At 41.6% G+C, this 19,460-nt stretch overlaps 1 protein-coding gene across 1 annotated transcript in view; it reads right to left on the bottom strand.

Annotated features, from left to right (window-relative positions):
* atp8a1 (ATPase phospholipid transporting 8A1) overlaps positions 1–7,095 on the bottom strand; it is a 122,658-nt gene extending 115,563 nt beyond the window's left edge. Inside the window, exons 1-2 of the mRNA XM_038992493.1 lie at positions 7,070–7,095; positions 625–803 (exon numbers count right to left, since the gene is read on the bottom strand). Of these exons, the coding sequence (XP_038848421.1) occupies positions 625–803; positions 7,070–7,095 (205 nt within the window). The remainder of the gene's footprint in view (positions 1–624; positions 804–7,069) is intronic.
* Between the last annotated feature and the right edge of the window lie 12,365 nt (positions 7,096–19,460).

Here is a 19,460-nt window from a genome sequence, read left to right as displayed (position 1 = left end):
GTATAAAAATATATACTTGTGTATTGATTTTAAGAAAGGCATTGATGTCTATGGTTAGGTACCTTTTTCGCGAATGCGCACCGCATCGATTATATGCAACGCAGGACACGCTAGATAAACTAGTAATATCATCAACCATGTGTAGTTAACTAGTGATTATGATTGATTGATTGATTGTTGATTGATTGTTTTTTTATAAGATAAGTTTAATGCTAGCTAGCAACTTACCTTGGCTTCTTACTGCATTTGTGTAACAGGCAGGCTCCTCGTGGAGTGCAATGAGAGGCAGGTGGTTGGAGCGTTGGACTAGTTAACCGTAAGGTTGCAAGATTGAATCCCCGAGCTGACAAGGTAAAAATCTGTCGTTCTGCCCCTGAACAAGGCAGTTAACCCACCGTTCCTAGGCCGTCATTGAAAATAAGAATGTGTTCTTAACTGACATGCCTAGTTAAATAACGGTGTAAAAAAATATATATATTTTTAACATTAAAATCGTCCAAATCGGTGTCCAAAAATACCGATTTCCGATTGTTATGAAAACTTGAAATCGGCCCTAATTAAAATCGGCCATTCCAATTAATCTGTCGACCTCTAGACTAAAGCAGGATGTTCCATGAACTATACTGGGCAGCTGGGGGCTGTGACATAAGCTGGGAGCAGGGGGTTGGAGCAGGGGACTGGGGTTTGTGACATCAGCTGGGGACTGGAGGCAGGGGGCTGAAAGCAGGGGGGCATTGGGCTGTGAGCAGGGGGCTGTTGTGACATCAGCTAGGGGCAGGGGACTGGGGGCTAGGAGCAAGGGGCTGTGACATCAGGAGCTTAGTGTGGGATCATCAGAAGGGGGAAGAGACCTTTTGGCTACATGGGAATTTATGAATAATGGAGCGGAGATGCCAGCACGTGGTGTCAAAACAGCAAGCTATGAGTATTTTTATAAAAGGCGGGAGGGCAGAAAATAGACAATACCAGTCGGGCAGACAGGCACGCTATTGTGTCAACGTCAGTTCCTCACGGCTCCTTTGTTTTCAAAGCTGCAAAATAATTTGGAGGCATTCAAAAGTAAGACTTTGGAAAATAAAGTAGTGACTGTAGGCTACCTGTTCTGTGTTTTGTAAAATGTAAAATGACCCAATATAATCTATTTAATTAGTGTACAAAGGATTTTAGCCCATCACATTATATGTTGGGTTCCTTCACTGTTATCGTGGCAACAGACCCAGCTTTCATATTCGCTTCCTGATGATGTTATCAATCTCATAGAAGCACTTTTACAACATGCAGTAGCATCTACAGATGTAGGATCTTAATTTGATCACTTTTGTTGCTGAGAATTTTCCTGCATCACTTTGTGATTTACATGAACTCACTGAAAACCCACAATAAAAAACACAGGTATATTAACAGTAGTGCTGAGCGATTTGTGCTTTGAGGTCTGTTCGATTAAAAAATAATCACATTTTCAATTTTGTTTTCAATAAAAAAAAATTGTTTACATTAAGTGCATTATGCATTGTGGGTTGAATTCCTTAACACAGAATAAAACAATTAATAAAAGTCCCATGAAGGTAGTGACTGCCCATTGCCGCTTTCACTTATTAACCATCATGTATTCACATTACTTTAATAATGTATTTCAGTTGTTTAAATTACATTTGTTTAATTTGATTACTTTATTAGGCCCATTTCATTCCAAGTCGTCAATCTCATCTCTATAGAGATGCTGCCTATACAGTCTGACAAAAATCACTATTTTAATAGTTCTTTAAAGTAAATAAGGCATACTTGACTGCTGAATACCAACTATCAATCACTTAGATAATGTATTTTCAGGTAGAGATGCCTCACGAAGCAAATGTTCTCTATCCCTCTTGATTGTGAATTATTGTGTCTCTTCTCTCCCTCTCCGTGTCTGCCCCACACGAACCGAACATAGCAGGCGTAAAAGAAAGAGACTGGACAAGTAACCACATAATTGATTTTGGTCATTGTAGTTAATTACCACATTTTTTGCACTAAACTATGTATATTAAACAAACAAACGCAACATGTAAAGTGTTGGTCCCATGCTTCATGAGATGAAATAAAATATCCCAGAAATTTTTCATGAGCACAAAAAGCAGATTTCCCTCAAATTTTGTGGACAAATTTGTTAACATCCCTGTTAGTGAGCATTTCTCCTTTGCCAAGATAATCCATCCACCTGACAGGTGTGGCATATCAAGAAACTAATTAAACAGCATGATCATCATTGTGCTGGGGACAAGAAAAGGCCACTCTAAAATGTGCAGTTGTGTCTCACAACACAATGCCACAGATGTTTCAAGTTGTGGGAGCATGCAACTGGCATGCTCACTGCAGGAATGTCCACCAGAGTTTTTTGAATTGAATGTTTATTTCACTGCCATAAGCCACCTACAACTTAATTTTAGAGAATTTGGCACTACATCCCACAGGCCTCACAACTGCAGACCACGCCAGCACAGGACCTTCAAATTCTGTTGCTGTAGGATAATTTTACTGTAACAATATAGGTCAAATTAAGATCCTACACCTGTAGTATCCATGTGGAGAAAAGCAGTGCTGTGTTTCATATGTAAGGATTGCTCAAGACAACAACAAGAGGGACTACCTGGACGTGTCCAATAAGAGGCGCTCATTTTCCCTTGCATGCCCTAATGAACACGACCCTGGGTGTTTCCATGTCAGCTAGGAGAGTGGTGATTCGCATCCAATTAAATTCATCATGACTAACCACGTGTCAATAGACCTACTTTACATTAGTCGGTCCAGTTCCACTCCAACAGACGCTGAAGGATTTCCAAAACTCACTTAAGCACACACCACAGGGACATGCATATTAGATGCTTCCTGTTGAAATATTAAAGGGACACTTCGGGATTTTGGCAATGAGGCCCTTTATCTACTTCCCTGATTAACTTGTGGATAGCATATTTATGTCTGTGTCCAGTATGGGAGGAAGTTAGAGGTAGCTTCCCGAGCCTAACTAGCGTTAGCACAATGACGAAGTCTATGGGTATCTGCTAGCATCTATTACAATTGCCGGGGATCTTGGGAGGTAACTGACAGTTCTGACACCTCAGCCAAGCCACATCGGATAGTAAATAACAAGCTGAGGCTGACTGAAACACATGATTGTTCCTTTGAACTATTAGGTTCTAAATAAACAAAGTTAAAAAAAAATAAAAAAAACTCACGGAAAACTATTAAAGCTCAAAACCAAGTTTATTCACCCACTTGGTCACACACCTGCATTAGACAAAAACACATTTACACAAGCCCTGGCATTTAAACCTTCCTCCTACGCCGAGTCTCCTCCTTACACATCTGGACAGCCAATACATCTCTGTTGCTAGGCAGGAAGTTAAGTGATATGGGTAATAAACTCTTCCTTCTCCCTGAATGTGACCTGACCGGGGCCCCCAATTCCTCACTAATCCACCCTTATCAGTGACTGCAACCATGTGAATGCCTTTCCCTTACTTCGTAACATTCCAAGCCCCTGGCTCATATCCAACCTTAAATTTACCCCACCATACACTTTCCTCCTACAAATATCCATCATCTTCTGGTGTAAGGAATTATTTCAAATTACAACCCAACAACTGCAACCAGACTGTGGCCGTTCTCCTTTCCATAGGATACCTGATGTCTAACAATAACATGTTCTGACAGTGTAAACGTTCTGCATTCCCCTCTCTCCCTCATCACCATGAACAAGGATATTTCAAGTTTAGAAGTCAGAACCAAAGGCGTGACCTTGCCAGATGAGCCAGATATCAAATCCTAAGCTTGCAAAAGGCACAGTAGCTACATCAGTATTCAGGTTTAAAACCTCTTAAGGATCCGCCACCTTTTTTTCAATTTTCGCCTAAAATGACATACCCAAATCTAACTGCCTGTAGCTCAGGCCCTGAAGCAAGGATATGCATATTCTTGCTACCATTGTGGAAAAGTGAAAGGAATGTAGGAGAATATAACACAATAGATCTGGTAAATGATAATACAAAGAAGAAGAAAAAAACATGATTTTGTATTTTTTTGTACCAACATCTTTGAAATGCAAGACAAAGGCCATAATGTATTATTATTTCTGTTAAATTTTGTATCAAGACTGCCCAAATGTGCCTAATTTCTTTATTAATAACTTCATGTTCAAAATTGTGCTCTCTCCTCAAACAATAGCATGGTAGTATTTCACTTTAATAGCTACTGTAAATTAGACAGTGCAGTTAGATTAACTTTTACCGCCTCTCAACCCCGTATCCGGGATCACCCCCCACCCCCCCCACACTGATTAGCATCGCTAGCATAGCTTCACAAGTAAATAGTAGCATCTAAATATCATTAAATCACAAGTCCAAGACACCAGATGAAAGATACAGATCTTGTGAATAAACCCATCATTTCTGTTTTTTAAAATGTTTTACAGGGAAGACACAATATGTAAATCTATTAGCTAACCACGTTAGCAAAATACACCATCTTTCTTTGTCCACCATTTTCTCTCTCCACCACTAGCTATCACCAATTCGGCTAAACTAAGATATTGATAGCCACAAACCAAGAAAAAAACTCATCAGATGACAGTCTGATAACATATTTATGGTATAGGATAGGTGTTGTTAGAAAAAAGTGCATATTTCAGGTAGAAATCACAGTTTACAATTGCACCGACCATCACAAATCGACTAGAATTACTAGATAGAGCAACGTGTATGACCAATTTACTCATCATAAAACATTTCATAAAAATAGACAAAGCATAGCAATGGAAAGACACAGTTCTTGTGATTTCAGACCATATTTCAGATTTTCTAAGCGTTTTTCAGCGAAAACACAATAAATCGATAAGTTAGCATACCACATGTGCAAACGTTAGTAGAGCATGAATTCAAGGCAAAGGGAGCTATAACGTTATCATCGCCAAAATATATTAATTTTTTCACTAACCTTCTCAGAATTCTTCCGATGACACTCCTGTAACATCATTTTACAACATACATATACAGTTTGTTCGAAAATGTGCATATTTAGCCATACAAAACCGTGGTTATACAATGGAAATAGTCACAACTCAAGCATCAAAATGAGGGACGTCAGCTTTCAGAGTGATCTAGTTTAATCGAAAGCTAATCATATACTTGACTAAAAAATACAGAGTTGACAGGAATCGAAAGACAAATTAGTTCTTAATGCAACCGCTGACTTACATTTTTAAAATTATCCTTACTTTTCAATACAGGGTTCGCCAAGTGAAGCTATACCAAACAAAATGGCGAAATATGCGTTTAAAATATTTCGACAGAACAACGATTTATCATATTAAATATTGCTTACTTTGAGCTGTTCTTCCATCAGATTCTTGGGCAATGTATCCTTTCTATGTTATAAATTTCTTTTGGTCGATAGATGTCCTCTGTCCTTCGAAATGTCCACTACCAACGACCGAGACCCCCGAAACGTTCCCAAAGCTAAAAAGTGCACGACAAAGAAATTCCTCAGAATCGCACTAAACGGATATAAATTGCTATAAAACGGTTCAAATTAACTACATTATGATGTTTTTAACAACTATAACGAGTAAAAACATGACCAGAGAAATATTACTGGTTAAACAACGATTTGGAATGAGGCAAGTCCGATGTCCATCCCGCTTGTGACGCGCGAACAAAAGAGAGTGTACTCCCACGTTTTGTGGTTTTATATGGGCTGGGATTGTGCAATCGATTCCATTCAAAACGTGATGACGTACAGACACCCAGAGGAAGACGTAGGCAGTGTCGGTTTCTTCATAGCATTCACTGTCGCCTTAAAAACAGACTCCAGATCAGGGCTAAAAATTTCTGAAATCTGACCCCTGTCATGAAAAGTGCTGTAGATATTGTTCTGTACCACTCAGAGACAAAATTCCAACGGCTATAGAAACTATAAAGTGTTTTCTATCCAATAATAACAATAATATGCATATTGTACGATCAAGAATTTAGCACGAGGCAGTTTAATTTGGAGACCCAAATATGCTAATGCGGAACAGCACCCCCTATAGTTCCAAGAGGTTAACAAGAATTTAAGCTTTCTGCTAATATCAGATATGTCTATGTCCTGGGAAACGTTCTTGTTACTTACAACCTCATGCTAATCATATTAGCCTACGTTAGCTCAACATCGCCTTCTGGATGGATATGCTGGACCCTATCTCTTGATGATGATCCACCAAATGCATTGTTTTAAGTACTCCAAAAACAGATTTGCCCGAACAAAAAAAAAGCATCAACCCCTACAAATATATTAATTTATTATTAACCCTGCATTATAATTGTAATGCAGATGTATATTTTGTTATGGATCCATAATGAATTACTATGGGAATAAATATCACTGAATTAGATGTGGTCAACTATTTCAGCACCGATTCACACTGCTCTGAGACAAGCATGGGGACTGGCATTGATAAATCAATGACATTTTTATTTTCACTGAATCTCCGTTTGGGTATTGGTTAGCCTACAATTAGGGTGTGGAAATGTTAGGATTATTTTGTTCTTAGTACAGTAGCCTACTCTCAACCGGTCACGTTGTCAGGGTTTCGCTAGATAAACTAGTAATATCATCAACCATGTGTAGTTAACTAGTGATTATGATTGATTGATTGATTGTTTTTTTATAAGATAAGTTTAATGCTAGCTAGCAACTTACTAGCAACAAATCTCATATACTACATTCTTACAAAAAAAGGTTTTACATTTCTCTAGTACAGCCAATATTAAAAAAGTAAAATGCTTCTCAAAGATGCCCTTTGGTGGTCCAACCAGAACTAACTAGCATTAAAGGCAACAATAGCTGACACTTAAATAACGTGCCACACAAGGTGTGCTACAAAACTTTTAAAAGGAACAACCACTGTAGGCTAGTTGTACCAAGTCAAGTCACGAGCAGGGTCGTAAAACACACGAGACTCCGGGCCCATGCCCAAGGGCAACTTCGGTTTCAGTTTCCTGACCATTGATGGTGTTGCCTTTACGTGGAATGTCGGCCATCGCCTTCTCACCTGACCTTGCAGTCCTGCTGTGGCATGATCGCATTGACCGCTTACTAGAATGTGTGTTGTTCTACAGTGGCCTGCTCATGTAATAACCTCGAACCTCAACGGCAAAAAAAAAAAACAAGGAGCTGATCGTGGACTTCAGGAAACAGCAGAGAGAGCATGCCCCTATCCGCATCGACAGGACCACAGGTGAAAAGCTTCAAGTTCCTCGGCGTACACATCTCTGACAATCTGAAATGGTCCAGTTCCTCGGCGTACACATCTCTGACAATCTGAAATGGTCCACCCACACAGACAGTGTGGTGAAGAAGGCGCAACACTGTCTGCCCTCTAGGACACCTACAGCACCCGATGTCACTGGAAGGCCAAAAATATAAATTAAGGACAACCAACCACCTGAGCCACGGGCTGTTCACCCAGCTACCATCCAGAAGGCGAGGTCAGTACAGGTGCACCAAAGCTGGGACCGAGTGGCCGACAAACAGCTTCTATCTCAAAGGCCATCAGACTTAAAATAGCCATCACTAGCCGGCTACCACCCGGTTACTCATCCCTGCACCTTAGAGGCTGTATTTTCATTATTCTTAGCAATGATTTAGGAATCCTTGTGAGCAAGTATTAGCTAGGTTGCCACTTGTTGTTCGCTTATTGAAATTGAATTTCAGTTCATGAAAATAAATAGATAGCCAGCTAATTAACCCTGTTGCCCAAAGCTAACGTTATAAGCAGCCAGCTAGCTTCATCTGGCTAGTGAGGTTCGACCGGACCGGGTTATGTGTTGTGAAGCTAGCCACAATATGGAATACGCACAATAGTGTAATTTTCGGTATGCCTTCAAAATAAAAGTATCTCTATTTTGTTGGCTATAAAAGTAGCCAAGAAAATACATTTTTGGTCAGTGTGTGTAACCTTTATTTAACTAGGCAAGTCAGTTAAGAACCAATTCTTATTTACAATGAATGCCCCGGACAACGCTGGGCCAATTGTGCGCCGCCATATGGGACTCCAAATCACGGCCGGATTCAAACCAGGGACTGTAGTGACGATGCACTACAGTCCTCTTGCACTGAGATGCAGTGCCTTAGTTAACATACACATGGACGCGGCGGTCTATTTAACTGTACTAGAATGCTTAAAAGGCTGCTAAAATCTTAAATATCATATATTTTTGGGGCAAGGAAGATATCGGTCAAAAATGTTATATCGGTGCATCACTAGCAATAACATCTACTAAATATGTGTATGTGACCAATAACATTTGTTTTGATGTGCAGGCTTGACCCCTCTCCCTCACAAACGCATACCAGGCAGGTAGATGGTAAGAGAAGCCAGAGAGGAAAAGGCTATTTCTCAACTCTCCAATAGAGATTCCATAAATGATGCTGGAGCCGAGTATTGAGTTATGTTCCCATGCTGGAGCGGCGTATTGATTATATGTTTGTTTATTCCATGTGTAACTCTGTGTTGTTGTATGTGTCGAACTGCTTTGCTTTATCTTGGCCAGGTCGCAGTTGCAAATGAGAACTTGTTCTCAACTAGCCTACCTGGTTAAATAAAGGTGAAATAAAAAAATTATGTTCCCGTGCTGGAGCCGAGTATTGAGTTATGTTCCTGTGCTGGGCGTACACTAGGCTGATGTGTGGGGTATGAAATGTGGTTATTATAGGTGTGGTGGGCCATGGTTGCCAGAATAGCTCATAAATAAGATTCATCTGGGCTGAGATCAAAGGATCAAATCGATTAACGTGGATGGGCAGAAAGACAATCATTACCTGTCAGCAACGGGGTCCTACTGATGAAAATGAGTGCAATAGGCTCTCTTTCATGTGCTGGCTTACAGCATTGGGCTTGTAGGCCCTCTTCCTCTTAAGACCATGAGCCAATCAATAGTATTAGCATCTTTGTATGGCAGTGCACAAATTACTGCATATTCACACAGCTCTGTGCATGTGTTGAGTGGGAGTGAGAGAAAGTGGGAGAAAAGCAGGGAGGGTTAGGCTATTGTACCAACCCTCATCTGCCATCTACAATGACTTAGAAGGAAGAGTGGTTGTCTCTTCGAGGTGAGCCGAAGAGAATGAGAGAATGGGGGGAAATGGATATTAGCCCGAGGGTAGCGCGGTGATGGAAGGAAGGACATGAAGTAGAAAATAGAAAAAGGAGATACCCTCGTGTGCAGGGAGGGAGGAGGAGAATAGAGGGGGGCCGGGGGGGACTTGTTATGACAGGCTTCTGACCCCAGACAAGGGATTTAATGGCGGGTTGGGCTTGTGTCACATTATCAGCCGGTGATCCGCCAGGCACATGGGCAGACCAAACGCCAATCCTGTCAAGGTCGTTCTATGTAATTTCAGCAAGCCATGCACCCACCATAGCAAAATTGTTCTTACATCGTTTCTGTAGTTAGAACCAAATAATATTATAATTCCTGCAACGTTATTTTGTTTAAATATAATTTGTTCTCTTAGAAATTAAGCTAATTGATTGCGCCCAAATTGGTCATTTTAATTGATAGGATTCATATAATATTCAATAAATACAGTAGCCAACATCCAATTTGAGCCAAACTGCTTCATAACAATGAGTAAGACCTGAGGAATCCAAATAAAAGGTCAAACGCCCCCATAGGACCCTCCATACCCCATGCCAATCCCACCCTAACAACAAGTATTTAGTATCAGTTCTCAATGTCTGACAAATAGTATGGAGCGGCGGCTTGGCATATTATTTCTTCAATCTATGTAATGTGTGTTTTTTCCCCTGTTTAGGTAAATTTGGTATTGAAGTTGTTATGTCCCATCCTACATTTTGAAATGAACAGGTTCTGACCAATAGATGGAGCCGTTCCTGCTATTAGTTATTTACATATTAGTTTCCAGTCTATGAACCAGTTATGACCAAAACCCATGCTTTGGTTTTGTTTACCTGGCCACTGTTTCAAATTATTACTTTTTAGCATGTGGCAAAAATACAATGCAAGTCAATGGTACCTATATTAGCATTTTCGCACCTCATATCCAAAACATCTATAAAGTAACATAATTGAGTTAGTTTATGATTTGAATATACAGCTTGAAAATGCTACTATAATATCTCGTCTGAGTGTGCCAGAGCGAAGAATAACTGATGGATTTAAGAACGGACATATTCAAATGGGTGTTGAATATATTCAAATGTCGGCATAAAAGCGTAATTAAATTGTTGCCAGGAGCACAGTTAATCACCAAAACTCTGGATAACATGAAAACAGCCTAACCAGCTCTGCTAGGGTGAGTGAAATGGTCAGCGTTTGGGTGGGGGCTAAAGCTTAAGATGATTCTTATGGCATTGTACACAGTCAGTGTGAACCAGAATGACTTGACACAACAACGGGCCAAGCAACAGAAACGACACATGAAGTCTTATTTAATGAAAGGGGATGCAGTCTGCTGTGAAGCATTCATATATGTATACAGGTAAGAGTCTAGCTACATTTTCAGATATTATACGTTTCTAATTTTGTCAGAAAGTTGTTTCATTGCAAGTTAAAGCATACTGTTAGCTAGCTAGCTGACATTAGATGGCTGGCTCACTAGATAACATTACGTTTATGATCTGTGTGTAGTAATGTTCTCAGAATGCTATTTTGCATTGCTAGTTATAGCCTAATGTTTGCTAGCTAACATTGAACCTATTTGGTTCACTTTAGCTAGCTATGACAATCGGTTTGTATTTCTAGTACTCTATGGTTTGGGATCAATGGTTAGCTAGCACGTCTAAACAAAAGACTCCACTTCACCAGATGATTACATGATCCATAAAGTTAGCCAGGTGTGTCTGACAGTGATTACGGCTATCTATTGTATAATAATGCCAAAATATTTTTATCTGGAATTTGTCTTTCAGTATCAGTAGAAAACGCCTGACTCTCCTCCACTAGTCATACAAGGAGAATGGTCTAATGCCTCCCATCAAAAAGAGAGCTGACCCAAGCAAGCACAGGTTACACCTGAAGCATGAGGACTTGTGGTAAACTTAATCAAAAACTATAATGCAAAAGCGTTACCATGACGCCACCCAGGACAAACACTGGGGCAAACAGTGGGGCAAAAAAGTATTTAGTCAGCCACCAATTGTGCAAGTTCTCCCACTTAAAAAGATGAGGCCTGTAATTTTCATCATAGGTACACTTCAACTATGACAGACAAAATGAGAAAAGAAAATCCAGAAAATCACATTGTAGGATTTTTAATGAATTTATTTGCAAATTATGGTGGAAAATAAGTATTTGGTCAATAACAAAAGTTTCTCAATACTTTGTTATATACCCTTTGTTGGCAATGACAGAGGTCAAACGTTTTCTGTAAGTCTTCACAAGGTTTTCACACACTGTTGCTGGTATTTTGGCCCATTCCTCCATGCAGATCTCCTCTAGAGCAGTGATGTTTTGGGGCTGTTGCTGGGCAACACAGACTTTCAACTCCCTCCAAAGATTTTCTATGGGGTTGAGATCTGGAGACTGGCTAGGCCACTCCAGGACCTTGAAATGCTTCTTCCAAGGAACGTTTGGACTCCGTTGGGACCAGGTTTCTGCTGCTGCGCAACACTGACATCCTTCCTCCCATAGATGGTCTGCCTGTACAAGCGCCACCTGGACTGGGCACAGCTAGACAAACTTATCTTTGAGAAGATAAGGGAGTTTTGCAACGAAGAGGCTATGTACATCACATGCCCTGCACCAAAGTCAAGGGCAGGACAAAAACAGGCTCTCCGAATGTAGATTCCCTTGTTCATACGTGGTTCGGACGGACCAGTCATCAGCACTATCTGCAGTGCCTCTATTCAAATGAATCCCTAACACACACCATATTTTGCTGCAACTATTTTTTATTCTACTGCTCAGCCACTTTACCCCTGATTGTATGCATATAACTACCTCGTCTATCACTGATATTGATTACTTTATTTACACTACCGTTCAAGTTCGGGGTCACTTAGAAATGTCCTTGTTTTTGAAAGAAAAGCAATTTTGTCAATTAAAATAAAATTGATCAGAAATACAGTGTAGACATTGTTGATGTTGTTGATGACTATTTTAGCTGTAAACGGCAATTTTTTATGGAATATCTACACAGGTGTACAGAGGCCCATTATCAGCAACCATCACTCCTGTGTTCCAATGGCACTTTGTGTAAGCTAATCCAAGTTTATCATTTTAAAAAGGCTGATTGATCATTAGAAAACCTTTTTGCAATTATGTTAGCACAGCTGAAAACTGGCAGCTTCATTAAATAGTACCCGCAAAACACCAGTCTCAACGTCAACAGTGAAGAGGCGACTCCGGGATGCTGGCCTTATAGGCAGAGTTCCTCTGTCCAGTGTCTGATCTTTTGCCCATCATACAATTGTCTTTTTATTGGCCAGTCTGAGACACGGCTTTATCTTTGCAACTCTGCCTAGAAGGCCAGCATCCCGGAGTCGCCTCTTCACTGTTGACGTTGAGACTGGTGTTTTACGGGTACTATTTAATGAAGCAGCCAGTTGTGAGGCGTCTGTTTCTCAAACTAGACACTAATGTACCCGTCCAATTCTTCAGTTGTGCACCGGGGCCCTCACACTCCTCTTTCTATTCCTGTTAGAGCCAGTTTGCGCTGTTCTGTGAAGGGAGTGGTACACAGCGTTGTACGAGATCTTCAGTTTCTTGGCAATTTCTCGCATGGAATAGCCTCAGAAAAAGAATAGACTGGCGAGTTTCAGCAGAAAGTTATTTGTTTCTGGCCATTTTGAGCCTGTAATCGAAACCTCAAATGATGCTCCAGATACTGAACTAGTCTAAAGAAGGCAAGTTTTATAGCTTCTTTAATCAGTAGAACAGTTTTCAGCTGTGCTAACATAATTGAAAAATGTTTTTAGAATGATCAATTAGCCTTTTAATTATAAAACTCGGATTAGCTAACACAACGTGCCATTGGAACACAGGAGTGATGGTTGCTGATAATGGGCCTCTGTAGATAAAAAAAGATAATCTTTTTTTTTATCTACAGTTTTCAGCTACAATAGTCATTTACAACATTAACAATATCTACACTATTTCTGATCAATTTGATGTTGTTTTAATGGACAAAAACAATGTGCTATTCTTTCAAAAACAAGGGCATTTCTAAGCAACCCTAAACTTTTGAACGGCAGTGTATATACATAAAAATAAATAAACAATTATCACTAAATTCACTGAGAATACATTATATAGGATGAAGAAACAATACTCCGTCCCGCAGCGCCATACAACTTGTCAGACATAGAGAACTGATACTATACATTTGTTGTTGGGGTGAGGTCTGTGGGTGGCTTTTGACAATTTCTTCAGATTCCTCATGTCAGAGGAAGGCTCATAAAATTGTCAAAGACTCCAGTCACCCAAGTCAGATAGTTCTCTCTGCTACCGCACGGCAACCGGTACCGGAGCGCCAAGTCTAGCTCCAAAAGGCTCCTTAACAGCTTCTACCCCCAAGCTATAAGACTGCTGAACAATTAATCAAATGACCACCCGGACTATTTACATTGACCCCCCCTTTGTTTTTACACTGCTACTACTTGCTGTTTTATCTATGCAGTCACTTTAACCCAACCTACATGTACAAACTACATCATCTAACCTTTACCCCCGGATATTGACTCGATACGGGTACCCCCTGTATATAGCTTAATTATTGTTATGTACATTTATTGCGTTACTTTTTACTTTAGTTTATTTAGTAAATATTTTCTTAACTCTATTTCTTGAACTGCACTGTTGGTTAATGGCTAAATGTCCTGCATCCGTAATGGGTCCGTGGTCAAACGACCACCCCTCATCACTGTCAAACGCTCCCTAAAACACTTCAGCGAGCAGGCCTTTCTAATCGACCTGGCCCGGGTGTCCTGGAAGGATACTGACCTCATGCCGTCAGAGGATGCTAGGTTATTCTTTAAAAGTGCTTTCCTTACCATCTTAAATAAGCATGCCCCATTCAAAAATTTTTTTAACTAAGAACAGATATAGCCCATGCTTCACTCCAGACTCGACAGCCCTTGACCAGCACAAAAACATCCTGTGGCATACTGCATTAGCATCGAATAGCCCCCGCAATATGCAACTTTTCAGGGAAGTCAGGAACCAATATACACAGGCAGTTAGGAAAGATAAGGCTAGCTTTTTCAAACAGAAATTTGTATCCTGTAGCACAAACTCCAAAAAGTTCTGGGACAGTGAAGTCCATGGAGAATAAGAGCACCTCCTCCCAGCTGCCCACTGCACTGAGGCTAGGAAACACTGTCACCACCGATAAATCTACGATAATTGAACATGTCAAAAAAGCATTTTTCTACGGCTGGCCATGCTTTCCACCTGGCTACCAGTACCCCGGTCAACAGCTCTGCACGCCCCACAGCAACTTGCCCAAGCCTCACCATTTCTCCTTCACCCAAATCCAGATAGCTAATGTTCTGAAAGAGCTGAAAAATCTGGAGCCCTACAAATCAGCTGGGCTAGACAATCTGGACCCTCTCTTTCTAAAATTATCAGCTGCAATTGTTGCAACTCGTATTAATAGCCTGTTCAACCTCTCTTTCGTATTGTCTGAGATCCCCAAAGATTGGAAAGCTGCCGTCGTCATCCCCTTCTTCAAAGGGGGAGACACTCTAGACCCAAACTGTTACAGACCTATATCATACCCTGCCTTTCCAAGGTCTTCAAAAGCCAAGTTAACAAACAGATCACCGACCGTTTAGAATCCCACCGCATCTTCTCTGCTACGCAATCTGGTTTCTGAGCTGGTCATGGGTGAATCTCAGCCACGCTCAAGGTCCTAAACGATACCATAACCGCCATCGATAAAAGACAGTACTGTGCAGCCGTCTTCATCGACTCTGTCAATCACCGCATTCTTATCGGCAGACTCAACAGCCTTGATTTCTCAAATGACTGCCTCGCCTGGTTCACCAACTACTTCTCTGATCGAGTTCAGTGTGTCAAATTGGAGGGCCTTTTGTCCGGATCTCTGGCAGCCTCTATGGGGGTGCCACAGGGTTCAATTCTCGGGCCAACTCTTTTCTCTGTATACATCAATGATGTCGCTCTTGCTGCTGGTGATTCCCTGATCCACCTCTACGCAGACGACACCATTGTGTATACTTCCGGCCCTTCTTTGGACACGGAGTTAACAAACCTCCAGACGAGCTTCAATGCCATACAACTCTCCTTCCGTGGCCTCCAACTGCTCTTAAATGAAAGTCAAACTAAATGCATGCTCTTCAACCGATCGCTGCCCACCCGTCTGGCATCACTACTCTGGACGGTTCTGACTTAGAATATGTGGACAACTACAAATACCTAGGTGTCTGGTTAGACTGTAAACTCTCCTTCCAGACTCACATTAAACATCTCCAATCCAAAATTAAATCTAGAATCGGCTTCCTATTTCGCAACTAAGCATCCTTCACTCATGCTGCCAAGCATACCCTCGTAAAACTGACTATCCTACCGATCCTTGACTTCGGCGATGTCATTTACAAAATAGCCTCCAACACTCTACTCAGCAAATTGGATGCAGTCTATCACAGTGCCATCCATTTTGTCACCAAAGCCCCATATACTACCCACCACTTTAAACTGTATGCTCTCGTTGGCTGACCCTCGCTTCATATTCGTCGCCAAACCCACTGGCTCCAGGTCATCTATTAGTCTTTGCTAGGTAAAGCCCCGCCTTAGCTCACTGGTCACCATAGCAGCACCCACTCGTAGCACGCTCTCCAGCAGGTTTATTTCACTGGTCACCCCCAAAGCCAACAACTCCTTTGGCCACTTTTCCTTCCAGTTCTCTGCTGCCAATGACTGGAACGACTTTCAAAAATAACAAATTGGAGACTCATATCTCCCTCACTAACTTTAAGCATCAGCTGTCAGAGCAGCTAACAGAGAATTGCACCTGTACATAGCCCATCTGTAAATAGCCACCCAACTACCTCATCCCATATTGTTTTTTTTGCTCCTTTGCACCCCAGTATCTCTACTTGCACATTCATCTTCTGCACATCTCACTCCAATATTTAATCGCTAAATTGTAATTATTTCACCCCGATGGCCTATTTATTGCCTTACCTCCCTAATCTTACTACATTTGCACACACTGTATATAGATTTTCTATTGTGTTTTTAACTGTACGTTTATTTATCCCACGTGTCACTCTGTGTTGTTTGTGTCGCACTGCTTTGCTTTATCTTGGCCAGGTTGCAGTTGTAAATGAGAACTTGTTCTCAACTGGCCTACCTGGTTAAATAAAGTAAATCAAATGAAATAAAATAAAATAAATAAAATGAAAAAATATGTAAGCATTTCACAGTGTATTTGGCACATGTGCAATTTTTTTTGATAACTCATTACTAGAAAAAGCTACGAGGGGAGAGCGCGCGCGAGTGGGGGAGAGCGCATGAGATGGAGAGCAAAGGGTGAGAGCGAGGGAGAGAGCGAGAGGGCGGGCGAGAGCACGGGATAGAGCGAGGCGGCGGGAGAGAGCGAGAGAGAGAAGGGGGGAGAGCGAGAGAGAGAGAAGGGGGGAGAGCAAGAGCAAGCACGAGAGAGATAAGAGCGAGAGAATTCTTCATAAGCCTTGTCTAGACCCACTCTGTTAAATGTGTTTCTTGTGAAGAACATTTATGTTAGAACAAAGCAGAATGGTGGAGGATTAGCCATTTATGTGAATGGGCAGAACAGACACACAAGCACTAAGCTCTTGATGTGACCAATGTGATTCTCTCTGGGCTAGTTTACCTGGCCAGCTGGGGTCCGGGCTACTTTGCCTGGCCAGGTGGGGTCCAGGATACTTTGCCTGGCCAGGTGGCGTCCGGGGTGGAGGTGGGGTCTGGGTTTCTTTACCTGGCCAGGTGGGGTCTGGGCTACTTTACCTGGCCAGGTGGGGTCTGGGCTGGGGTCTGTATGTGGTGATTGCAGACAAGCAGGTGAAACAGATCATTAAACAAAAAAAGAGGATGGTGGTTGCTGACATCTGTCAATTAAGACTTATTGAACCCATTCCATCTGGGGGATATCCCTCAACTGCAATCATCGCTCCTTTCAAAGGATCTCATCTGAGCTAAGAGCACACACACACGCACGCCTCCTCGTAAGAGATGTGGACAATTCACAGCGCACACCGAACCCATCTTTGAAGGTCCTGGGTGCCACTACCTGTCAACGCCTTGCCTGGTTCTGTACACGTGTAGATGGCCTCTCATATCACCCAGGCCCCAGTCTACACACAGTTCTCAGATAAGGCTGTTTTAGCAACATGGCCTGGGCCCAGTGAGGGCAGCGCGAGCCGTGACGTCTGATGTCCCCACAGCGGAGGGAAGCCAAGCGGCACGTGGAGGAGAGGCTGGGGAGTGTGATGTCGCAGAGAGAAGCTGACAGACAGGCCACGGGTGGATTAGGTGGTAAGCCTGGCAGAGGGCTGCCCTTTCTAGATGGAAACAGGGCCCTGATGTACTGCAGTGATTTAAAAAAAAAAAAAAATCACAACAGGAAGGGAGGGGATGCAATGAACGGGAGGATGGGGGCAGGATAGAAATGCAGCAAAATAACAAGTCGAGGGAGAGAGAAAAAAGAAAGTACTTGCTGGGACAGGATAGGTCACGACGGACTTGTCGGACACAGGGCAGGCCCTAATCGATTCCAATGTTCAGAAAAGTGCTTCCGCAGAAAAATAGGATACTTTTTTTTTTTTTTTTTTTTAGATGGGTGGGTGTGGCATAAGGCCCAGACAGCTTCACAGCCAAGTAGAAAGGGAAACGTTTGCTCTTTGTAACTGGAAAAAAAATAAGTGGAGGGCAGTAGTGAGGGTGGGGTTGTGGTGGTGACAGGCCTTGCATAATTTATGTTCTTACTCTTGTGACTGCAGCTGCAACAGTCAGTCTTCTTTGGAATCTATGCTTTCGTTTAATTATTTAGAGTTCTACCTACCAATACAATGAAACTCATCTCACTCTCCTTTGAAAGGCCAGGCTCCTTCGATTGAACACAATGGAATGATACCATGAGATGATCACCCCTGGCTTCAGCTGCATTGGGAGTAATTCAGACCTTTCACTTTCACAGGCCTCATAATCATCTAGAACAGATGACACGGAAAAAGCCGTCCCAGTTATGCTAGGCAGCTTGTATTGTCATAAAATATGTGTTGGCTAGGGGTAATATGTGTTGGCTAGGGGAAGGCTCGTGGCATACACTTCAAGGATTTGGTCTCTCAGGTTTAAAATAGTCTCATTAGGCTGAAGTGCAACGATGTCAATTTCCCTTAGGCTTACAGACATTTTTAATAAAGTAACATAAGGTGAGGTAGGCTATTTGTTCAAAGTTCTTTCCTAATGCTTGTTTAATAACACCCACTAAACAAGCAATCCAACTGCCTTGGTGGGAGTGCCTAGAAGACGATAGGTAGCCACATCATGTGCTATAATAGCTTTACTATGCTTTTGCTGTGGAATAGTTGTAGTGAAATATAATCTATTCAAAATGATCTGAGCTCAAAATGTCTAGATTTCATATACAGTGCAGCTGTGATGCATTAAGGAAGAAAACAAAAAAATAAAAATAAATAAAGGGTTCACTCAAATTTAGATCACGTTCCATGGTCTTCGTAGAATTTTTTTTTTTTTTTTTTAACACTTCCATTTTACAGAACACTTGGTCCTTCAAAGCAGCTGGAGATCAGGATATTTCATTTGGGGCATGGTATTTCGTCCAGAGTGCAGACAAATGGAAACAGCGATCGATACAAATCAAACCGACTGCAACTTGCCTCGAGCATATGTCTAAACTTTCAACACCATAGCCAGAGTAAGCCACGACCCCGCCTTTGTCAACACAAGTATAGGGATCTTTAGCTACAAAAAAGTAAAAGTATATCAAAACGTCTGTCTACAAATAGCAATACGTTGGTTCTACACTATACACACAGTGCTCCTTCTATCTTCAGGGACTTGGATAACCTTTGGAGTCATTAGTAAACTAAACAGATATCCCATCTTTGAGTATGCATTCTAGCTTCACATTTTCTTATGACAGGTGAATCCTATTTTCATTGTAACGTTCGTGGGGATGAGGGGGAATTGCATGTGATTGAAAAGGTGTATTTATGCATCAGTTTTCGAACCGCAGTGGTGGTGACGACTGCAGAAAATTGCCTGTCGGTCATAATACTAGTCACCGGACACTATAATATTCTGCTGTATGATATCTGCATGCATACTTGCTATAAAGCTACCTAAGTAGCTAGAAGAGGTCAAGTCTAGCCAACTAACGTTAGCTAACTGGATAATAATAGCTAACTAACGTTGGCTGCTGTAATTTAACTAGCCAACACAGGCGCCCTGTTCATA

Source organism: Salvelinus namaycush, chromosome 5 (genome assembly GCF_016432855.1).
Source record: "Salvelinus namaycush isolate Seneca chromosome 5, SaNama_1.0, whole genome shotgun sequence".
In the NCBI taxonomy this organism is placed as follows: Eukaryota; Metazoa; Chordata; class Actinopteri; order Salmoniformes; family Salmonidae; genus Salvelinus; species Salvelinus namaycush.
The sequence above is the reverse complement of the archived record's forward strand: the minus strand, read 5'-3'. Positions and strand labels throughout refer to the sequence as shown.